We start from the raw sequence: 25,379 nt of genomic DNA on the forward strand, positions 1-25,379 counted from the left end.
GTTAGACAAGCCTGAGGAAAAACTATATGGGTTTTAATAAACGATCAAAACTAAGGTTTACTTTAACAACTAGACCTACTGAAAAGTGATCTTTGTAGTTAGACAAAAAATGAATAATATTGTCATTTTACATTTCTAATTGTTTTTAAAACAGCTGTCAAACATCAAGTAATAATAATTGTTTTAATAACTTGGTTTATCTCAGTCTTAGCTTTTCTTATTGTTATGTGGTAAACGTAAATTTTCTGGTAATGTATATTTGAATATTTCAAGGTCTAACGCCTGTTCTTATACTAACTGAAAGGATCCACCCCCCCTTCCTCAAAATCAAGAACGGGTGCAGACAGGCTTGAAACTCCAAATAAAATGTTTTCCCTGGGGCAATATTGTTCATCACATTCTTCCTAAAGGCTTTTGGTTTTTCGTTTTGAATGGAAATAGAAGAGCCAGATGCAGGTATCTCATTTCAAAATACCCTTCCATTCTTTAGAAAAGAAAAAGATTCTCCATTGTTCTCTTTCTTTTTTAAAAATGTTTTTTCAGCACTCCATAAAATATATGCCCGCATTGACAAGCACAGCTGCAACCTGACGTTCCCTATAGAAACTCTGCATTTGCCCTGTGGCAACAAGCCCCACCAAACACAAAACCGAAATCAAATTCTTTATCAGTTCTCTCACCTGTCATAAGCAGAGACTGAGATGTGGCAAAGCTATCCCTACCCGTACTCATTTATCTGTACTCATGTACAGTGATTTTTCTCTAAAAGGCAATGACAATTTCATAGATTTTAGATGGGATGTTCCTCAGTGAGTGTAATTATTCATGCTATGAATTGAAAGAGTCAGAAAAATTTCATGAGCAGTAGATGGGAACTTGATTTTTTTTTTCTTTTTTTAAGAGACTTAATAGTCCTGCCATTGTGAGGTAGGATTCCGTATTTGCAATTCACATAACTACAAATGTTGCCAACTTCTCTTTCTTTTCCCCCACAAGTTGTGTGATTTTTGGTAGTGTTAAAGCTCTAGGTTTTTGCAGTGCCATAATTGCACTAGAATCTTTGCTCCTTTTAAAAAAGAGACAAAACCAAGCCTTTCTTTAAAACTGTAACAATTAAAAGATCAAGAAAATAAAAAATTACAGTTTCAGAGGTACTAAACGTGGTATTTTTGTAGAGGTGTCCTGGCTCTTAGTGTTTGAGTGCTTGCATTTGCCAATACATAGCAGTACTGTACATGCTTTTATTGAGCTTGTGGCATGAACTACAAGACAATGAAAGCTAAGCCAGTGTGATACATTATGGGTCTTGTTATTTAAAACGAGGTATCTTTACAATTCTGTACTTCAGCCTATTTTTCGGAAACAAGTTTCTGAAAAGTAGTGTCTTATATACCTTTTTCTAATCCTCTGTGATTTACCAAATTTCTGCTGTAATATTGATCTCTACTTCTTCCGATTTATTCTCGTTTTGCTTAGTGTCCTTTGAATTGTGTTGTCAGAAAGTTTTCAGTTTTAAAACAATAATTTGTAAGCAAAACTCTAAGTGTTCTTTTCTTTAGATTTTAGCTGGGTTGAATTACAATCTGAAGTGTTGGTGTCTCTCTGCCACCTGCGTGGACCTTGGGGAACTACAGTAAATACTAGTACTTGGCTGAGGCTCTTGATTTAGGTGGTGTGAATGCAAAACAAAGACAGGAATACTATTATCTGTATTTAATGCAGAGTCAAAAACTCTGTAAGAAAACCACATTTATAAAAGAAACTGCATGCTTTTTTCCTTAAGTTGGATAGTTGAGATTGTCCACTACCTGTATTACTTCACTAGAGAACACTGCAGGCTTCTCTATCTTGTTATTCCACATACAGCAGAACTTCCTTCTTAACATACTTCACTATTGGGAGGGAACATTTCCAACTCCAAAATATGTATCACAGGTCAGGTTTACCATATACGTATATATGTTATATAGAAGTAGTCAGTGTTCAGAGGTGCGTGTTGCTATTGATAGACAGGGCCAATTAATAAGATTCACTTTAAAAAAATACCCCTAAAGAACATCAGGAAATATGGTCTAAACTCCTAGAATACATAAACTATTACTTTGTTCTTTTTTTAAGCTTCTGCCTATAGTTGCTTTTGGTAAGTCTTCGTGGCTTACTGCTCCGTGGGCCAGTCCTTATTTGTAGTGAGACTAAACTGCACCTAACTACATAGGTCATCTAGATCATGTGCTTGTGGCTTCCCTGTTTTTCTTCTTATTGGATGGAGGCATTTTGTTAGTTTTATTGGTGTTTTAGCACTTGCAGTGAAGTTTCTTATGTTATGAAGAAACAAATCTCCAGGTCCTTAGTTTTATTACTATTTATATTTTCTGTTCCCCCAATAGATTATGGGCCTGTAAGTAGTCTTAAAAACTTAAAAGATACTTTGTTGCAGAGTTTTAAAATGTTTATATTTATAATAAGATACTGTGGCACCATTATGCTACACTGTATCTATTTCTTGGAAAAATAAAAGCCAACATGACCAAAAGAAGAAAAATAAATGGGTTTTTCTAACAGAAAACGGCTGTGACCACATCAAGGCATTTTTGTCTACTCTACTGGCTTTGCTGAAAATTAAAGCCACAACTTAATAATATTCAAGGAAGATAGTTCTATGGAATGAAATCTGTTAAATTGCTTGATAACAAACAGTTAAAAACACAAAACGGGATGTTTAGGAAACTGTTTTTGAATGCTAAATAGCCTAGATTGCAGAAGTTCTGCTTCTTCAGTGGAGGCTAGCAAATGAAATTCTTATTCAGAATGATGGATTGTAAATACCAGTTTAGGAATTTGTCTCTTACGTGTTCGCAGTTATGTTCAGTGTGTTCAAATAAAACCAGCTTGCTTTCTGACTTAAGAATACTTGAAAGTGTATGAAATCAAGTGCACTAAAACCAGGGAGCTATCCATGTGTTGAGGAAGATTTCAGAAATGAGAGAAAAAAAACTATACAGTGACTCGTATATAGTACAATGCTTAGTTTTTCTATCTACAAATGCAGTAGATTAGCTGAGCTAAACATTGAACTAATCTGAAGTGAGAAGAGCTGAATTCTTGCAAAACATCTCTTGACAACCTTGGAGTAGATGGATTTTAAATTCCAAGTGATTTGAATCAGAGACTGTTACCATAGTTTAGTATTTAAATCAAGGGGGGGGTACATCATAATTTATGCAGCTTTTAAAATCCTTAAACTTTTAAATTATTTTTCTAAAGAACAGTTGACTCTTATCGTTTAGTGACTACTAGGATATGTTGATTTTCAATTAAATATGCCCATTACATTAAGTCAGTACCTCTTTGCCCTAGCCAGGAAAATATACTCTATGCACATTTAATTACACAGTTTAATTTATGTTTACTTAGAATTGTGGTTCTTACCTTTTGTTCTATTGAAGATGCCAAATAAAATTTCTTCCTTTGTTGACACCTGCTTACTAGAAATTTGTGCCCAGCTGCTTATGATGGAAGCTGGAGTATAATTCAGAAGTAAGACAACAGTGTTTCAAAACTATTGAAACTTAACTAATGAAATTTTTTATTATGCAATATATACACAAGTCAAACATGCTATACAATTACAGCCAGGATCTGGATCTTAGGGCAAGAAGTGCGAGAACACTACAAGTATTGGTTGCAGTTAGGAAGGAGAATAGAATAACATGATAACATTTTAGGTTATCTCTTGGACAGAACCAGATTTCATTATGATGTTGGAAATGTTTAAAAAAAAAAAAAAAGTAAATACCCCTGTTTAAAGTTACTTGCTTTCTTGTTAAAAGGTAGTATTACCTGCAGTTAGTGGATTGATCCTATTGCTTGAAAAGTCTCCATGATTTTAGAATACTAGATCTCTTCTTGCATTTGTTTTTATTCATCACCAGAAGATCAAAACTAGTTGCTTGCTCTTCAAACTCCTGTTTGGTTTCTGAAATTCAGATGAAACAGAATTGAACTGAAGAAAACAGGGTAAATTCAAGTGCATAAAATATCTCTTAGTACCTCTGAAAGAGACTATAATTACCAAAATTTGGCTTATCAATTAATTTAACTCAGCTGCTTAGGTAGTAGCAATTCCCAGCCACTAATAAAACACTCTTTATAACTTGTTTTTGCTCTAATGTAATTTTTTATTTAATGTATAATAGTTTATGTTTTAGGAAGGTCAGACTTTATCAGATTTAGCCATAGGTTCACACTCACCAGTATTTTAGGAAAGATTAGGTAAATGGAAAAATAGCTCTAATTTAATTCAAAATAATTTCTATTACCCTTTATTTGCTTTTGTATTTAGGTGTTATACACAATATATTCAGAATTTCCTTTGATATTCCTTTGTCAACCATTTGTTTTGTTGTGTAAAACCTACCCTTCATAAGTTAATTGGGTAATAAAATATAGGAGTTTTTGTCACAGTTTTACTGTTTTGTAACAGTAAATCAAAACTCACTTAGCTTTCCTTTTTAACATGATGCATAAGTCTTATGTTATATTAGCTCCTAAAATAACAGAAAAAGCCAGCATGCTAATGGAAGTAGAGATTTTAATGAGTTATATTTGATATTTTAACTGCTTAGGTTTGCATCCAGTCCTGTTTAGGTTCTAAAGGTCACAAATACTATATTTGGTTCAGTTCATGAAAATGGAGCTTCAAAGTCAGAATCTTTCTCTAATGTGTATATGCATATATAGGCAATTGAGAAAAATAATTATGTAGAGTAACCTTCCATTACTTTAAAAATATTATTTTTTTATTAATAAATACATGCCTGATAGGAATGTTAGAAACTTTAGACCTGTGTGACATTTTCAGATTTTGTTTCCTAAAGTTACCTTCTTAAAACTCTGGTGAGGACATACAAATTTAGATTTTGGTGTCCATGAGTGAGAACTTCATTGCTAATATGCGGGCACCTAGAAAATGTTATACAACCTGTAGATCAAAAGCTGCCATGAAATGAAGCTGAAATTGAAAGTAAGCTTCAGAAAATGAAGGGTACAAAGTATGACTTGTAGAAATTCAGAAAGAAAGCTTTTTGGATCTTTAAAAGTTAGAAAATTATTTCCATATGCTTCTAAGAAGAAATTCACACTTACAGGCACTGAAACCTCTTCATTATATCCTAGTGCAGTATCATGCAAACTGTGCAGCTGCAAGTAATGTAGCTTAGTGTCTATGGTATCAATCGAGAAGAAAATGATTGTAAAAGATATTTTAGCTTCCTTTTTTTTCCTACTTCTGTCACCTCTGGCAACCAGTTCCTTTCTCTTTCTAAAGTCTACAGGGTGTGGCATAGCTGATGAAGCACAGTTTTTCATTATTTGCACATTCAAACCACAACCAATTGACTGGATATTTTTGAGAAAGATAAAATAAAAACAAGTATTATGCCTCTTTGTAATGACTAAAATATGCATGTTTAAATTAGTTTTGCCTGCAAGAACTTGTCATAATTATTTTCACTTGTATAACCTGTAGGCTATCTTAAAAATCACAGAGAAATGAACTGCTGCAATTACCATGTCTCTTCACAATTTTCACCTACTTTTCTTTGTGTCTCTTGCTACTCTAAATAAGAGTAAAATTGTATAAACTCATGTCCCCTTTTGATGTCTGTTAAGATTTCTCTTTGTCAGAGAAAGAGGAAAAATCTTTTAGAGTTTTTTATTTCCAATTTATTAATTAAGTTTATTTTCTCTTCTGAATTTTTATACTATTTTTAGATTTATTTTTTAACGGAAATTTTATATGATTCCATGAGACTGATAATGCCTTTGATGTTGTGGTTCTGATGGCTCATGATGTTACAAGCTGAATTTTCTTTTCAGACAGTGATGCTACCAGATGCCACTAATCTCCTCCTCTTTTTTTTCTGGTGCTCTGGTTTTCTTACCTAGATATTTCTGTCCTTTCCGCTTTCTGTCTATTAGCAGCAGCAACTACAGACTAGCAGCTGACTACCAGACCTTTTAATTCTGCCTTTATACAAACAGAAACAGTGGAAAAAATAAGAGAAGGGAAAAATATAACTAACAGAAGGAAAGATAGCAGAAGGAGGAAAAGAGCAAAAGCAGGAGATTTTCTCCTATGGCTCAGGAATCCTGTTCATTCTTAAAGATTTATGTCTTTTGTGAAACAGTACAGAATTCCCCAGATGCACCCAAACTAGACAGAAGCACAGGACCACCAGATAGTGAATCATCATTGTAGCACAAGGAGCTCTTAATTTCTAAATCCATTATTTAGCTTCCAGTCTTAATTTTTAACACCATCAAATCAATACACATTACTGTCCTCCCCAGAAATACGCTCACGGAGTTGTAAGCATGTTTTTGATCTACTCTAGTTACATGTTCTCTCATTACATTCTGAAATAACTCTTTTGAAGTAGCCTTACAGAGGAAAGATTAACTTTTTTCTTTTACAATCTTTAAGCTCTGTCTTGTAACATAGTGTTTTTAAAACAAACAAGCAAGCACTGAGAGCCGTACCATGATGTGCTGGACACTTAAGAGTGTCTTTGTGAAAGTGGGTGTATGGGTCCCTGTACTGGGTCTGGCTGGGATGGAGTTAATTTTCTTCATAGCAGCTGGTATGGAGCTGGGTTTTGGATTTGTGACCAAACCAACGCTGATAACACACCCACGTTTTAGCTGTTGCTGAGCAGTGTTTGCACAGCGTCAGGGCCTTCTCTGTTTCTCGCTGTGCCCCCCCCCCCCCCCCGAGGATAGATTGGGGATGTGCAATAGGCTGGGAGGGGACACAACGAGGCAGACGACCTGAACTAACCAAAGCGATAGTCTGTGCCATGTAACATCATGCACAGCAATAAGAAGGGAAAAGAGGGGGTTCTAGGAAGTTACCCATCTTTTGCTCAGGAACTGGCTGGGCATTGGTCTACCCATGGGAGACGGTGAGTGATTGCCTTTGCATCACTTGTTTTGTTTTCTTTATCTCTTCTTTCACTTCTCCCTTGCGTATTAAACAATTTTTATCTCGATCCACAACTTTTATTGCTTTGACTCTTCCTTTCCTCTTCCTCTGTCCCACTGGGGCAGAGGGGGTAGGGAGTGGCAAGCAGCTGTGTGGTGCTTAGCTGCCTACTGGGGTTAACCCACAACAGTCTCATAAGGACATATTCCCATAATTTAGATTAGTTTACAAGTTATGGACACCAATCCTGACTGCTGTGGTGCAAAAGAACTTTGGGCTTTTAGCATTTCTGGAAATTGTAAAAAGCTCTTCCACAATGACATGATGTGTCTGTTTCTGTATGGAGCATATTAATAATATTGCACAGTAGCACTGACCAGTACTGTTCATAGACAAGTGCATGGTGATGCATAAAGGTGAGACCTTGGAGTTGATGGTGCACATTGAGTTGAGTAGTGTGGAGACAGAAGGCAAGGATTGCCTTTTCAAAGCAGAATAGAGCTGTTTGAGAAACTATTAATAAGTCATGAAATAACTAAAACTTACAAAACCTTCCTCTGCTGATATGTCAAAAATCTGAATGTTGTCTCAATAGATCAGTGTACCCTTAAAATGGAGCCTTTTTATCAGGAAGAGAGCAGTTAACTTTAGAATTGACTGTTGCAGTCCTACACATCAGTAGAAACATATCTAAATTAGACCATCAAAGTAAATTGTTTCAAGCAAATAAAGTATCATGAGAACTGTAGATTGTAATACTTTCAGATTAAGCAACAACATATACAAGTTTGTAGACATGCCAGCTACATGAGTCCTTAAATAGTCCTGGCTTTCTAGTGCTTATTCATTTACTGTGTGTCATTTTATGATTATTTACTATAATTAGAAATAATCCTGACGTTAGCTTTCTCCCCATGCTAAAATCTGATAAGGCTTTTCAGGGTTAGTCTGTTTCTGTTACTGTGTAGATGTGGATAACAAGCCTAAAGCTTTGAACTTGCAAGCCTGTAGTCACAGCAGGTCTGTCCACAGCGATCCAAGTTTGCATTCCTATGACATGCAGTAAGGTTTTCTCTATAGACCCATGTCACCGAGGAATTCAGCAAGAAACAAGAAATCTTCAGTCAGAGAAGGGCCACAAGTGTGTGAAAAACTAGCCACACATAAACAGTAAAGGTCATTAGCAGGCTCCTAAACTCCTGGCTAGGAATTAGTTTTTTGGATCATTAAGGGTAAAAAGCCTAGGAAATGAATAGGACTCAGTGTCCTATTAAAAATTAGCCAGAACAATTAAAAGGCTTTCCAATTTCTAATGGGAACCAGACCTAATAGCTCATTTTCCCTTGTCTAGTGGCCTCTTTCTGCATTTTGAATTACATTAGTTTTATGTCCTTGTATTTTTAAAGAAATATCTTGAAGTATTTTTACTGTATAGGAGTTGTAAATTATTTACGGTGAGGGCAATGAAAGCTTGGGAGAAGTGGAATCTAGTGTCTCCCTAAGACAGCGTTACTGATTCCAAGTCTTGTGACTCTAAACTAGTACAGTTAGCTGTGACAGGATTTCTTCTGGTGTGTGCAAATACACACTTTGCAAACGCCTAATACAGTTGCTGTATTATGCGATCCCATGCGTTAGAATGCTCATTTGGTTGCAAATGCACAGCCTTCTTTGGTGTGAGGTGTCTCCTTAGGGTATTACATGTTTCCCGAAACTCAGTTTTCTGATTTCAACAGCAGCCTTTCTGCTTTCATTTCAATGTAAATTTCTTGCTGCTGAGTGGATGACTGATGGCTATTTAAGAGCTATCTTCTCTTCTGCTGTGTATTTTTCCTTAACCCTAAAATGACTTTGGCACAAGAAAATTGTGAACAGTGGGCCTTTAATATTTTAAAATGTAATTTTTGGAGAGGTATGTTAAATACTTTTTCGTTCCTTATCTTTGCATCCTTGCAAGCATGCTTTACAAAAAAATCCAAAGGGAGGAAGAGATAAAGAAAGCACAAAAATAAGTAATGTTTTAAAACAAGTAATGTTTTACGTTGTGTGCTTTGCCTGCAGGCCTGCCACTCTGGAGGAAAACAAGCCCACAAGTTACCAAACTTGGTCAGTCTGTACCTGTTACACTCATTTCCCTTCCCATTCACCTTAGGCTCTAAATCTCCCCACCTAGCCCTCTGGTAATAATCTAGGTAATCTATGAACTAATTATCAATACAAGGCCCATGATTTTCCTGAAAAGAAAAAAAAGAAAAAAATAAATTTGGACAAGGAAAAGTAGATTGCGGATAAATAGGGTGGGGATGGGGGGAATAAAAGGACAAAAGAAAGGCAGGATAAGATGATCTTCCTCACTATGTTCATTTTGTACTCAGTCATTCATTTACAGCAGATGCAGAATTCCCTTCTGCAGTGAGTGAATTGGCCTGTCATTAACATAAAATTAGCTCCAAATGATCTTGGCCAAGAGCTTTGAAATATGTTAATATAGAACCGCACACTCAAAAACATGTGGGAATCCATGTGGGTTTCCAGATGTGAGAATCTTCTGTGATACAAATATAGTTCTCTTTACACAGCATAATAGTCTGCTCTGTGGATATACTCTAGATGCCGTTCTGCTTCCAGTAACTATAGTGGTGTAACTATGTTACTGTGGTGCTCTGCCTGAGTGAATGCATCTTGTTTCTTGTAGTGAGTCTGTTCTAATAGTGACTACTTGTGAACAGACATTGTCCTGCAAGTTAAAATACTCCTTCAAGAAATGTACGACATTCAGTGTGAGCTAGTAAATTAGATTGAGAGTGAAAATTTGAAAAATTCCATGTTTCACTTTTGATTTGTCATGTGTTTTGCTACTATTTGTTTTTTCCTGTCTGACTTATTTTTCATCAGTGAGTACTTTCTGTGCTAGGATTAAAATTTAAAAGCCTGAGAAAAGTTTGAAGAGGTCATAATTTTTCCTTTGTTATATAAATAAGTGCTTAAGATAGTGGTTTGATTTCAGTTACCAAAAGTACATTGATACCAAGATTAGCTGAATCTCAATATAATTACCTGATTTTATGTTCATTGAAATAAAGCTCTCTACACATAATGATAGTCTGTCCATGCTCTTTTTTGTTTGTTTGTTTGTTTAAAAGCCCTTAACATCTCAATTTCTTTAATGCAGTTGTCTTCTTTTGTATGTGTAGGAAGTAAACTCCAAGTGTCATTGGGAAGGAAGTTGGTCTGTGCAGGAAAAGACTAGTGGGTTGAATAAATCTATAAAACTGAGTTTAATTACACCAGCTACTGCCTGAACTGTAAAGTAGTCTATAGTAGCAATTATTAGCTATTATTAATGTTTGAACATGTAAATACAGAATGGTGACTGAAAGTAACCTAAAATGTCTTTCTTGTTCACTTTGTAGTGTCACCTTGTAATTTTTAGTAGCCACAACAAGTTTTACAATGAAGCACTATTTTCTTCCTGACTGAAAACAGTCCCCATTCATGAACATGAATAATCAGTTTTCAGGCGTAATCCATACACCCTGTGCTACTTAGGTTGCAATCTCATCATGTCATATACATCAAACAGGGTCATATCACTCCTGTAGTTGGATAAGAGACCTTCAGGGAAAAAAAAATTAGCTAGACATCTGATATTGATCTTTCCTCTGAAATGACAGTAGCTCCATGCTCTAACACAATGTAAAGTAAATTCTGTGTAATTGTCATTACAGAGTGAATAAAATCATTTTTTGACATAAATCTCTGCAGCCTTAGGGAGTTCATCAGATTGTCAACTGATCCTTTGGCTCTTGGAGGTTGGGTAAAACCAAGATTTTGATTGTAGAAAGCATTTTTTTCCATTAAATGTTGCACAGTATCTATAACAGTTATAATATATATTATTATATCTTCTATATCTCATATTTCATAGTCAAATGTATTATGGATATCTAAAATATGTCTTGTACTTTTCATTATAATCTTTAAATTGTCAGGGAGTATTGTACTTTTGTATTTACTGGAAGAACAATACAGCAGCTCGCATGTCATCCATCAAGTTCCTGGAATTCATAGAGGACTGTTTCCTCTTACAAATGTTAGATGTGCCAACCAGGAAGGAGGCACTACTGGACCTGCTATTCACAAACCAAGAAAATCTGCTTTTTAATGTCTCAGTCAGTAACAACCTTGGCTGCAGTGATCACAATATTGTGGAGTTCGGAATCCAGCTGAGCATGCTGAAGGTTAGCACCAAGACAAGGGTTCTAGATTTTAGAAGAGCAAACTTCAGCTCGCTCAGAGCTCAGTTGGGAGGGATTCCGTGGGAAGATTCCATGGAGGATAAAGGAGCCAGTGAGAGCTGGGAGTTCTTCAAGAATGCTGTCTTGGAAGCACAAAACCAGTTTATCCCCTATAAAAGAGAAGGAAGTAAGCGGAGCAAGAGGACCCCTTGGCTCAACCACAAGCTCCTGGGTCTGCTTAAAACCAAAAGAGGTGCATACCAGAGATGGAGAAGTGGAAGATTGTCCACTGAGAACTACAAGGGCATTGCCAGAGTGTGCAGAGATGCAGTCAGAAAAGCAAAAGCTCAACTTGAATTGGAACTGGCCAGAGACGTCAAAAATAACAAGAAAGGGTTCTTCTGGTATGTAAGTTGCAAGCAGAAACAGGAGGAAAACATAGGCCCACTGTTAAACAGTAGAGGTGAATCAGTCACCAACAATGCTGAAAAGGCAGAGGTTCTCAACACCTTCTTCAGCTCTGTCTTTACCAACACTGTTGGATCCCAGGTGTTGGGAACAAAAATCCAGGAGGATCCAAACATAGACTCACCATCAGTGAAGAAGGAGTTAGTGTGTGAATTATTACAGGAGCTTGACCCCTACAAATTGATGGGCCCTGATGCCATCCACCTGAGGGTGTTGAGAGAGGTGGCTGATGTCATTGCAGGGCCACTGTCTATAATCTTCGAGAAGTCGTAGAGATCGGGGGATGTCCCAGAGGACTGGAGGAAGGCAAACATTACCCCTATCTTCAAGAAGGGATCAAGGGAGGATCTGGGTAATTATAGGCCCATCAGTCTTACTTCAATCCCCAGAAAAGTCATGGAACGGATCCTTGTGGGGGCCATCACGAGTCAAATGAAGCACGTGATTGGGAAAAGCCAACACTGCTTCAAAAAAGGCAGATTGTGCCTGACAAATCTAGTGGCCTTCTATGATAAAAGTGACCTGCTCGGTTGACATGGGGCGAGCGGTCGACGTTGTCTACTTGGACTTCTCCAAGGCTTTCGATACGGTTCCCCACGGCCTCCTCCTGGAGAAACTGATGTGTTATGGCCTGGACAAGTGGTCTGTGCAGTGGGTGAGGAATTGGCTGATGGGCGCACCCAAAGAGTGGTGGTAAATGGATCTTTTTCAAACTGGCAACCCGTCACAAGTGGGGTCCCGCAGGGATTGATATTGTGCCCAACGCTATTCAATATCTTCATAAGTGATCTGGATAACGGGATCAAGTGTAGCCTGATGAAGCTCGCAGATGACACCAAATTGAGTGGGGAAGTAGACACTCTGGAAGGGAGAGCCACCCTGCAGGAAGATCTGGATAGGCTGGAAGAGTGGGCTAACAAGAACCTTATGAAGTTTAACAAAGATAAGTGTAAGGTCTTGCACCTGGAAAAACATAATCCAGGAGTGCAGCTCAGACTGGGATCCACCTGGCTAGAGAGCAGCTCCGTGGAAAGGGACCTGGGGCTCCTGGTGGGCAGGAAGCTCAACATGAGTGAACAGTGTGCTGCTGCGGCCAAGAAGGCCAATAGGATGCTGGGTTGCATCAAAAAAGGCATCACCAGCAGAGATAAAGAAGTCATTATCCCACTCTAGTCAGCACTTCTCAGGCCACACCTGGAATACGGTGTACAGTTCTGGTCCCTGTTATACAAAAAAGATGTGGACAGGTTGGAAGGGGTCCAGAGAAGGGCTACCAAGATGATCAAGGGTCTGGGAAGCCTGCCGTATGAGGATAGGCTGAGAGAGCTGGGTTTGTTCAGCCTTGAGAAAAGGTGGCTTAGAGGTGATCCCATCACCATGTACCTGTACTTAAAGAGGAGCTACAAAGAAGATGGAGACTCCCTTTTTACAAGGAGTCACATGGTGAGGACAAGGGGTAACGGATACAAGTTACTCCCAGGGAGATTCCGATTGGACACGAGAGGTAAATTTTTCACAATGAGAACAGTCAATCATTGGAATAATCTCCCCGGGAAGTGGTTGACTCTGCTACGCTGAACACGTTTAAGACTCAGCTGGACATGGTGCTGGGCTATCTCGTCTAGACTGTGCTAGAAAGGTTGGACCAGATGATCCTCGAGGTCCCTTCCAACCTGGTATTCTGTGATTCTATGATGTATTACCAAGGAGCATTAAGGATTCTAAAGGCTAGAAGTAACTCCCCATTGCAAACCTCACTAAGCAAAATATCCTTTGCTATTCTTCACTGTTACCAGCTAATATCAGTCCTTATGTTTAATATCAAATTTTAAGAAATGTTCAGTAAAGGAAATGTGCATGATAAAAACGATGTGAGTGTGCCACTGTCTGAATAAGAAATTGACTGAAAAGGTACATCTAGCCAAGCAGTGACACCTTGTAGAAAGCAGTAAAACTGTCGTACAGAAGATGGGGCTTTCTTCTGTCACATGCCATGGGACATACTTGACATGGTAGGTCCTGTAGACGAGTAACTGATGTGCTTTTTGTCACATAGTTGAGAGAGGCTATGTTGCATTTCTACAGTGAGTGGCTGGGAATACTTCAGTCAATATGTGACAACCTTTGTGGGCTGGTGCTGTCCAAAACCATTTTTGACCCCAGTTGCATCGCCCCAACAGCTGAAAGTCTTTTAGCAATGTGCTGTTTTGCTTTCAGTAACTAAAATCTTAATGTGTGTGTCTGTATGTACACACAACAAACCAAGATATATGAAAAAGTATGTGCTTTGGTAATGAAAAAGCAGTGATATCTAGTGGAAGACTAAGCAAAGTCAAAGGCCTCTCAGTGCTTTGTGGACATCAGACTTCTTTCCTAACTTTCAGAGTCTCATCTATCTAGAACCTAGTGAAGATGTTACATAAATGATGTAATTATGTAAATGTATATTTAAATTAAGTTTGAATTGAAAAACATTGATATCAATGTAAGAGTTCTGCCAGTGCTTTTGTATCTGTCAAACTGTTTTATGGTGCTGCTTTTCATTAATTATATTTTGACTGAAGAAATTCTTGCCCCTTTTCTTTTTTCAGACGGAAGAACAAACGGGCCTCTCTGAAGAGCAGCTTAAGACCCTTCTGGAAGAATGTATGCAGCCTCAGAGAACAATAAGCAACGTTACCATGCCAAAGTCTCAGGAATCTCTTTCTTGTGGATTAAGTCCCCCTTGTTACACAAGTCAAGACTCCACTCTTCACTCCACATCTACTCTTTCCAAAATGTTAGTTGAAGACCATATTGTAGGGATGTTAACGGCTCAGGAAAAGGCTGGACTCGAAGACAAAAGCTTATGTGTTAATGCAGAGAGTGAAATCCCTGGCTACTATATCAGCAAAGCATTGGCTGATAGTCACTTATCAAAGGATTCACTGGCCCAAACAGAGGAACCTGATGACCTAGAAGGTTTACAGAAGATGGGCGATAAGAGTATTACTGAAGGTTACTTTATGTCAAGAGCACTCAACACAAAAAGGTTGAAGAAACCTTCTTTCTTGGGTGAACCATTATATTGCATCAGCATGAACAATGAGCCATCCACAGAGGCTGACATTCTCAGCATACCACTGCAAACCAAAGGAGGTGAGACTCTTAACAACCCTTTAGAATAGGCTTTTGATTATGATGAAAAACACCAAGCAGGTTCTCACCAAAGGTATGCACCAATACACACTGATTATTATGGCGGGGCAAGGATGTGCTTTTATAAAACATAAAACTGTGCCAAAAATAATACACACAAAATAACAGAATGTTTATTAAAATTCTTGCCCTGACATAATTGACTATAAGTCTAGGACTCTTATGAAATATAATATTGATGTTGATTAATTCTGTCAACTGGAAAACAGTGTTGACAACACATACGGATTATCTTTTTGGTAGTAGAAAGTCATGTTCACTGTTCTGTGGAGAGCTAATATTCTCCCAGTAGCTGGTATAACAATTCACACAAAAATCCAAGTGTTTCTGGCATGTTTTTAATAAGGTAAACTGAGTAGTATAGAAACAAACATGACCTAGCTATATTAAGAATAATAAATTGCTTTCAGGGAGTTCAGATTTACAGATAGAAGATAAGAAAATGAATAAATACTGCATAATTTCTATAAATTACTTTTTGTTCAGTAAAAGAAAGAATAGACTTTAACCAGCAAAAAATTAAATTCACCCTGTCTGGTATTACAAAAAGATTTTGGAAATGTCTCTGGTTTTTATGTCCTTTACTTAAATGCAATTATATAGCGATATTGTAATCTAAATCTACATTTAGATTTTTAGCCTAAGACCACTTCTCTTTCTGGAAAGCAAGCTGTTCAAATAAGCCAGACTTTAGGCAGGTACAGCTACATCTTTAATTTCTTTCATAAAAGTTGTGACAGTATGAAATTGTTGGTGATTAAAGTGCTATGGTTTAATTGTATTAGAAATCAATAAATTTTGCTAGGTTTGTCAAGATAAATCTTTGTTATACTGGTAATCTATTCTGAATTTGGAGAAACATTTTTTCACATTCATTGGTAATTTAGAAGAACATCCTAATACCTCTTTACTATGTTATCATTTCTTAATTATGTTCACAACTGTTTCTTTGATTGTGTGCACTTAACCTTTCTACAGTGAAAGGAATGTTAATTTTTTAAAAGTGATTCCACCTATCAGAAAGCAAGAAGGCTTGGTTTTGCTGTTTTTACACTGCCAGACAAAGCTGGTATTCAGACTCACCTGCCCATTATGAGATTTAGGCCATAGCTGCAACAGGAAGAAAATAGAAATACAATACCTGTAGAAAAGGTTGGGGTTTTTTTTTGGTCAGTTAGTTTTCAGCTAACTTCACATGCCAGCTTTGCTCTTCACGTAGATGCAAGCATCAGAAGAGTGGAGCAAGGGAAGAAGGAAGTGGTCTGCCTCAGAGGAGAGCGGGGTGGCAGTGGTGGTGATGGGGGACACCACAGAGAACCACCTCTGCGAGGGGCAGCCTGATCTCATGCAGGATTAACATACTACACCACCAGTCTTCTTCAGCAACCGATAGTGAGAAAAACTCAAGTTTCACTTGCTGCCTTCACATGAATTGAGGTTCTCCTTTAGCCTGAATAGATGTAGTACAGATTCAAGTTATGACTCAGCCCCAACTACCATCTCTCTTTATTAGTGTATTTTAAGATGGGATGTGTTAAATCAAGGAAAACACCATGCACTGTAACCACTATGTAGTGAAGTGAGCAGGTAACTGTTCATACCTGTTGTGGTAGACATAGTCACTATGAGGTAATTTTATTGCACAAGGGAGAAAAGAGATTTCAGCTATTAAGTAAATTTCCATATGGGACATCTCATGGTAAAAGTCTTTGAAGTGAATGTGTTAACGTTTATCACATAATAATTTAAATATCTTTGAGTCATAATTATGTGTTGTGTCAGAGCAATGCAATAGGGTGTTTCAGTTATCTATTTTCAGTAGTGGCTGAGTAACGTTCAACCATATAGACCTCAAATCTGTATGGTTAATAAATGTCTTGGGTTTACGGTCATTTTGCTTACAAAAATTTTTTTTTTTTGGCGGGGGGGAGTGTTCTGAATTTTCAGAGTCTTTAAATCTTTTCATTTTTACTGAAAACCTAAAAACAAAACCAAGGATATCATTACAATATCATTACCTCATCAGGCTTTGAGTCTTTGTGTTGGTGTCTGATTTTTAAGAATGGTGTGAACAGGTAATCTTTAGGCACAATAAATGTAGGTGCAAAATAAAACCCACTTCAGAGGTTTGTAATCATTTTTACATTAGTGTGAAGTATTTTGCAGTTATCCATAAGATTAAATTAATTATATTCAGATTTATTGTATTCCGTTAATATTACTCTTAATGCTAAAATGTACATCCAAAATTAGCATTTAAGTGGAAGGCAGTCCATTCTTATTATTTTTGTCCATGTACTGCTTATGAGAAAGTGTACAGTATAAACCAGAAAACCCTGATACCTTTCCATGGAATTAGTTTCCTTCAAAGGTGACTCACTTCTGTCTTAAGCAATTATTCCTGGCCATAAGCAAAAGGTTGTGATTTTTATCAAATTTGAAAAGTTGCTTAATGTATTCTATAGGTAAGCTTGTTGTTAGTTCAGACATGATTAGATGTGCTTTCATTGTATGGAGGAATGGAGAACCCAGGGAAGTCCAGTTTAAGGCAAATACATCCGCAGATGAAGGGCTCAGGTGTATTTTTATTTTTAAGAGACATTGACATAGTTGAGCTTTGTTATGGTCTTAATTCTAAAGGACATTTAAACATTTATGCATAATCTTCTGTAAACAGTTTGATTTTCTAGCCTGCTGCATGTGGTTTAAACGCTGTGTAGTGCTGTGTAAGCAAACAAAACTGTGTTTGTGTGAAACTGGTTTACCAGAATTTCTGTTTTGGAGTCATTGTGGTATTGTAGTCTGTGATATAGTTTTACTGTAATACATTATTTAAGGAAAGCACAATTATTAACATCATTCATATATATATATATGTGTATATATATCTGAAGGAAACTCTCATGGGCCTTCAGACATAAGTAATTCCTGCTTCTTGAAAAAAAGTAGTAATTTTCAGGGTAATTCAGTAATTCAGGGTCATATGCATGTATGTATAGGTGATGTTTACTGAGATAAACAGAAGCCAGACTTACCCACACACAGATAAGGAAAGGCTGTTATTTCTCAGTTGTATGAGCCAATTGGTAATTAGTTCCAGCTCTTTTTTTTTTTTTTTCTATATTAAATTTTAAGTAGAAGTTGTATCACAAACTGCTGTTGCTTTTTTCTCTTGCAAATAATATTGTGCTTGCAGCAGTTCAGCATATGATTCTTTCCTTTTTTACAGATGATATGAAGATTGAAAGTTGAGGGGAGAGTGATTATATGCTTCTTTACACAACGGTTTATTCTAAAAGTGTGGTTTTCAGACACTCTGAATCCAATGAATTATCATCATTGAAAACTATTTCATGAGGTGATTTATTCTTAAGAGATAATTATTATTATCATTATCATATATTTTTTCAGCTTGATTTCAAAATAAACTCTTGCACATCATTACATTTCCTGGGAGTGTTCTATCTAATAAATAAATGTACATACGCATTTCTGTAGCTGTGTGTCTGATAGATGTGCATGTCCTTGTTCACGAAAAATATAAAATACAACTTGCAAATTCCATTTCTACTGATGAGACTTTATTAGAACAGATATGAAATGTATATAATAATTTTATCTTTCCTCCTTTACACACAATCTACTTTTTTCCTGTAGTTAGCTAAGACCTGGCCTCTGTTATCCCAGTACAGTTTGACGGAGCTTGCAGCCTGTCTGACTGCTGAGCCCTGACTCAGTGAGGGACCCAAATACATACTCAGTCTTCTGCCCAGGGGCTGTCTGCTGGACTGCTGGTTTGATTGAAGGTAAAGACTTGCACAAGTCCTCTGCTGGATCAGAACATCAGCACCAGTCTGCTCAGTCTGATTCTTGGTCCTGCAAAGAGTATAACCATATAGCGACCAATCTTATCCTCTAGTTAAGAAGTGTAACTAAGTAATGAAAGATCGCAGTCCCCTGTGAAGGCTTGGTGTGAACAGAAGTGAAGGAGTTCAGAAGCATGCCCTAGCAGTCACTGGATTGTGAAACCTTATAGTAATGGCTAGCTGGGGGAAGGGTAATACACCTGTTTTGTGTTTGAGATAATAATAAAAATTCATTACAAGTTTCTGCTTGTCTACCCTTTAACTACTGTTTTTCCTGGATTTTCTACTTATTTACTGAGCTGATGGTTGGTTTTTAATTTCATGCACTGTAGTGTCAGAATAAGAAGAAATTATTACAAAAACATGGTTCTCCATTAAAGGGTTTTCTTTTGGGGGGGGAGGGAGAGAGATTCTAGCAAAGAAAAAATAGATTTTCCCGCTGCCAAGTTCTCATTTGACACAAGCTGAAAGGACAAATTCTTTCTCAGATATTATACTAGCCATTTAACATTCAACAAGAAAAGATGTATGGATACAATGTTAACTATACAATGGCTGCATTATAGCATAGGGCTTACTTGAACTAATCTGAATGTTTAAATTAATGCACATATTGGCCCAGATTTTAATCTCATTTACGGAGTTGCCAGTCTGAGTGGATGTACACTCCTGAGGAAGTGGCAATCATGTGGCTATAACAGAGATCAGAATCTAACCTACTTTATTTTAATTAAAAATGTAAATGGGATACTGTATTTGTGACAAGCAAGTGCTGTTTATTGTTTTCTGATATTTTTACTTGTTTTGCAACAGCAATAACATCCATGGATACTGGGCATTCTGCGTAGTCCCGTTGCTCTGCACAGGATCGCTGTAAGCACATTTAATGGAGCTTTGCAAATCTCACCTAGATGTATTTCTTATCTTTCTTAAAAATTTTAAGTCTGTGTTGTAATTTCTTTAGCCTAAACATAAACAAAGCAATACTGACGAAGTTTTTTCAAGAGTATTTTCTGTGCTTGTATGATATTTGTGCAGGACTGTCCACTGGCTGTAATCTTTCCGCAGTCCAGTTATTTTCACATGAAATTCATGTGTTATAGAGTCCTTCTCAAAAACACTGTTAAAGTGCTCAGATAGTTTTTGAAGAAAACTAAGTTCTGTTTCAAGTTTATATGTAGAATATCTACAATTATATTAAGAGAAATAATAATTATTTCTTAGTTTCCTAGTGTATTTTTTTATCTTAAGTCTCTCACCGTTATGAAAGAGCTTTTCCTAGCACCCTCAAGGAAGAGCCTGTTGCTGACTAAGCCTTACAATATTCCTGAAGCCATGAATACAACTTTTTATTCACATCTGGCATTTCAGGGATAAGCAGGCAAGTTTGAATGACTATTGACTTGAAGAGTATATTCCGACAGGAACTCTGCTACTTCACTTCAGGTCTTGGGAAGTGCCAAGCACCCTGCACCAGTTGTAGTCACTGCAAACTGCAGGCACCTAGCTCTCGTGAAATGCTATTCCAAAGGTGCTTATGGTCAGTACCTGAAATCAGAGACTGCGTAAAAAATTAGTGACCTAATATTTATCTGTGTTTGGTTTCTACTGCATTATCTTAAATAACAGGTTCTTTGGGAAGATTTTATTTCTTACTTGATGTTACAGGTGAAATAGCAATTCAAGCCCTCCTTTCTTTATTTATTTTCAGTTTTAAGTAAAACTGTCGAAAAGAAAATTATTTGGTAAAACATGTTTAGTGGTATGAGGTACAGAATAATGGAGATGTTATATAAAATATAGTGCCCAGGTCGTTTGCTGAAACATCACCAATATCACGGTAAAAGGAGAGTTGAGCCCGGGAGGATTCATGGGTTTTTCATTGTTTTTCCAGTGTCTCTGTGTTGTGACCTGCAATAACCCCTCTGTCGAGCTTGCCACTGGAATTCCAGCTGCGCTGGAATGCGGCGGCTTCTCATCGGGGAGTGATGCAGCAGTGATGATTAAGATATTCAAATGAATTTTCATTTGCAGCCTAACTCAGGATTTGGAAACAGGGTTTCCAAAATACATACCTTCATTCAGTGTAAGTTGTATTTGGTAAAAAATTCTGACAACTAGCTTCTTTACAGTCTTTCCTAGTTCTGTTCATCCCAAAACGCAGCAGAGCACAGGAGACTGATTTTTAAAGTTATCCTTCTGACTTTTGGGCTTTGAGATCTCTTTTATATTGAGGAATAAGAAATTTTGTGTGTGCATGTAGGTTTGCGCTGTTTTCTGCTCCTTATTTTCCACTATGACTTTACAACACACGATAGATAATTTTGTTCCAAAATTTTAATATTGGTGAAAGCAACATACCCATGAAGAGAAGATTTTGGTGTGCTTGCATCTGTTTGCTGAGCCATATATGACCAAAGCATTCTGCCATTGTGACTGAGACTCCTCAGTAATATACATACAGTGCTGGTGTTCATGGTGGCCAGCGCTCAGCTGTTGATGTTGATTTACTCTAGTGGGTATGTTTTGATGCTGCATGCTTTACCCTTTTAAGTTACAAACTCCATAGTGTTTTCCACTGAAAGAGGAAAATAAGGGTGATTCAATCATTTTCATGAACCATATGTGTGTATATATGTAAGTGTATATAAATTATATGTATTAATTTAATATATATTATATATAATATATACTACAAGTACATATATTTGAGCAGGATGATTTAAAGAACTGTAGTGTTGATTTCAGTATACTGTAATGGTATGAGAAGTTCAGTCCAGATTTACAGTTATTATGCAGATTTAGAGCAGTTGAGGGTCTTTTCCATTTCAAAGAGAAGTGACAGACTAAATATCCTGATTTAAAATAAAAAAAGAAAAAGTTTGTTGACTATAGACAACAATAATAAAAGGAGTGAAGTTATTCTTATATGTTCAGAATTCAAGTTTAAATTAAAGTAATTCTATCAACGGGTGGAAAAACTTCCAGCTTCGTCATAAAAAAAAAAAAAAAGAGGAGGAGGAAAACACCCCACAAAAATTCTCAGCCAAATGCTTTTTTCGAAGCCAGACAATGGCTGGTATCTTCTTTGTGGATCTGTAGTGCATGTTTTCCCTCTCACTTCCCGAGCAGAACTCCTGCAGAGTCAGTGGGCACGCTGAGCACAGAGTGAAACCAGGCTCTGCAAAAATTATATCTGCTGCGTAGATCAGAGAGGAAAGGGCTGCTTAAATATGTCACCAGAGTAGCAAGGACTAGTCTAGAAGTGCGAAAAAGTATGCCAGTAATTCACGGGCTAGAAAGGGTGCAAGTTTACCTCCCAGTCGGGGGGGGATAGGTGAGAGGCTGTTGTTTGCAGCTCAATTGCTGTAATTTCAATAATGATAAGAATTTTTATATTTCATTAACCCCTCCTATTTTCTAGATAAAGTTTCAGCAAATAATATGAGAATGCACCTCTTCTTTTTGTTTCGCTTCTTAGAAAGGCTTTCTAACCACAGCTTTAAATGAGATCCCTCTCTCTTGCTTTTTAGGTGCAAAATCTGTTACACTGTTTACACTTCCAAGAGCGCTTCCTCCCCCAGTTACAAAAGAAGAGCCCCACCTCTGGGAGTCTCACAGTTCGAAGGGCAGACACAGGAGACAAGGGGGTGTGGCAGATGCTTGGAAAGTTGTTAAATTAGGAAGGTTTTTGAAATCCAGGAAAAATAATAGCTGTGATTTTTTTCTTTTTTTTTTTTTCAAATTTTCAACAGATTTATTTATTGAGAAATAATGGCTCTTTTATTTGTAGCTAGATTTAAAGGTCAGGAAAACTGTTTCCTTTTTAAATAGAATAGAGGCGCTTGAATACTACTAATGCTATAACCTACAGTTATCCAATTATACGTTTCATTGAGAGATTGGCTGGAATCCAGGTGCAGTAGTTAGAATAAAAGGCTCCCAGTCATTTAGTCTATATGTGAAATAGTTCACTGCTCGCAATTGAATCTGCAGTACCTTATCTATTTAAAAAAAAAAGCAAACTGGAATGCTCACAAGTGTGTATTTCTAGAGTGCTGAAGTGCATGAATAATTTTGATTTACAGGCAGGTATTCTATATTTAGAACTCTTTTTTTTTTTCCACTTAAAAATTTGCTGTCTTCTTGTGGAAATACTGTTCTATGCCATTATTTTCCTATTGTTTGCTTTGTGTATTTGGTATGCATAGTTTTGGTGGCAAGGGCATTGCCACAGGCATTCTACTCTAATTTTACAATAACACTAACATGGTCTCTCCATACACATTTTGTGAGCGGAGTCATCAAGAGAGACTGACACAGTCTCTAAGCAGCACTCAGTTTAGCTCTTGTATGTGTTGCCTAGGCTAGCAGTTCTTGAATTTGAAAGCAGTTGAAAAATTAAAGACAAATGATGTCTGGGCGTCCTGGGATTTGTCTAAATTTGAAAATCCAAGTTTCTCTGTGATACTTTCCTAGTTTTGTGGATTTGCTATGGAAGATTTTATCTTTAAGACTTTTGCTTGCCAAACACTTTTCTCTAATGAGTCCTCTTCCTCTTGTCATAACTCTGCTTAAATATTCATACAACTTTGTGCACCTGTTCTGTCTCTCTTGGAAAAGGTGAGAAATAAGAGCTAGAAATCCCCTTGTGGTTATATTAAGATGCTCTTTTCTATAATCTCAGCAATGCTTTCCAAAATGAATTTATGTTGAAAATCAACCAGGTACCATACTATGGACTTCACTACAAAATCATGGCGATATCAGTAAAAAGTGCAGTGTTGTCATTAAGATGCAGATCTTGCTACAGTTATCTCAGTCTTTATCTCCATAGGTTATCAATATCTACAGGTTAAACTAAACTACTACACCTGTTGAACATAGGTTTGATGCAGATGACCACTTGAAAACTTAGGCTACTGTATTTGCATGGGCTCTGAGAAGACCGTGCTATGGTAAGAAAACATTGCACTCTCTGCAGTAGCATGAAACTCAAAGATCAGTTATGCAAAAAAGATGGCCAAGTACCCAATAACACTAGAAGTGGCATGCATTAGTTGGTACACTTATGTGTCCCACTGATGAGTCTCCAGGGAGCTGGGAACAGCGTATTTCGCACAGGCTTCACCTACAGAGTTTTTGCTGTGTGGAATACGGCCATTTTCCATGCCCTTCCTGCTTAGTTTTTCTTCAGCAGTTGTTTCTTCGGGAAGGCACAGGCCTAACTGACCCCAGCTATAGCTCTTTCTTGTGTCCTATTCTATTCACACTCCCCAAGCAACAAGTGGACGGACTTAACCTATGGGTTAACACAAGGCATATGCCTTGCCTTTATTATTCTAAGGCATATACCACCCCCAATTCAGATACTACACTGCTATAAGCTACATAAATCCATGCAATAAATTAGCATGAAAGTTTGGCTTGGGCTCAGACAAGGTCGTTGGAATGGGCTGCCAAGGCTATCTTCCCCCACATCGGCAGCAGTTCTCTTTTTTAAACTTCCGTGAGACCTACATACCTATATATCCATATATAGATACGTCTGTTCATACAACTGATTGATTGGCTTCCTAAATCCAGAGTATCTCATTCTTCCTGTAAGTACAGTAAAGAGATTTCTCCAGGTGGGAACTTTGTTTTTTGTAGTTCTTGCTCTTCTTGGTGCCCCTGGGACACAAGAAGAGAGTTTGAGACCAGAACTGCAGGACTTGTGGTACAGCAGGCCCAGATAAGATCAGATGGATCACACTGACGGTGCACTCCCACAAGAGACTACCATGTCTCACTCCTGTAACTGGCGAGAGCAGAAATTCAGCAGCCACTCATATTTTGGAAGCAACAGGTCAGAAGCGCTTTGTCTTTTTTCTCCTTGTTCTCAGTGGGATAAAATATACAGGACTGTCCTCAAAAATGTAGTGACAGAAAAATAGGAAAAAGCTTCATAGTACAGGACTCTTCATCTTCAGGAAAAGGAGATGTAAATATTAATGTATACCTGCAGGACCCCCTAAATATACTTCTCATGTGCATATCTAGCATTCTTAATATAGCACCAGCTTTGCTAAAGGGCTCATGAGATAAACTGCTGCTATAAGTAAAAACTGAGCAACTCAACTTAACTGCTCTTACTTTTAGCAGCATGTTCCAGCAGTTGATAGAGTGCCACATCCTCAGCTTTTTAAGCATGCTAGCAGTCTCAGTCTAGAAGAGATATTAACAGATAATCATCTGCCCCTGCAGATAGCCATCATGCTGCTGCTTTTCACTGAAAAAAAAAAGAAAGAGGGGGTAAGCCTGGCTGGGGATGGCTGAAATCCCCTCAAAGAGCGTTTTGCCTTGTGGCTGCACCATGGGCAGCATGGCTGCATCTGCACTTACAGAAGTCTTCAGTGAAGCCTTCAGAATCAAATTTGCCAGCTGTCCATGCTACCGAACTGCGGAAGTACTTTCAGGTGGACAAGCTGTTATACCTGGCATGAAAGCTCAGGTGCATCCCCTCATCATAGTTTTAATGAAAAGAATGTAGAGATGTCTTGCTTTGAAGCCCAGTTTGACATGAGCAACGTATCAGTGATCCACAGGAGTATTATAAAACATGAATAAAACTAGGGCACAAAGGTA

The 25,379-nt window shown here is 37.4% G+C and overlaps 1 protein-coding gene across 5 annotated transcripts in view; it reads left to right on the plus strand.

Moving 5' to 3' along the window:
- Positions 1-18,638, plus strand: part of FSIP1 (fibrous sheath interacting protein 1) — a 90,975-nt gene extending 72,337 nt beyond the window's left edge. For 4 of the 5 annotated variants that reach the window (XM_087746806.1, XM_087746809.1, XM_087746808.1 and 1 more), the window contains one exon: positions 14,280-15,290. In XM_087746806.1, the coding sequence (XP_087602932.1) occupies positions 14,280-14,855 (576 nt within the window). In that variant the 3' untranslated portion in view covers positions 14,856-15,290. Of the gene's footprint in view, positions 1-14,279; positions 15,291-18,115 lie in introns of those variants that run through there. The other variant, XM_087746807.1, reaches the window with a different exon arrangement.
- The last annotated feature ends 6,741 nt before the right edge of the window (positions 18,639-25,379 follow it).

This window comes from Nipponia nippon, unplaced genomic scaffold, assembly GCF_047370975.1.
Source record: "Nipponia nippon isolate SJK-2023a ecotype South Korea unplaced genomic scaffold, ASM4737097v1 scaffold_10, whole genome shotgun sequence".
In the NCBI taxonomy this organism is placed as follows: domain Eukaryota; kingdom Metazoa; phylum Chordata; class Aves; order Pelecaniformes; family Threskiornithidae; genus Nipponia; species Nipponia nippon.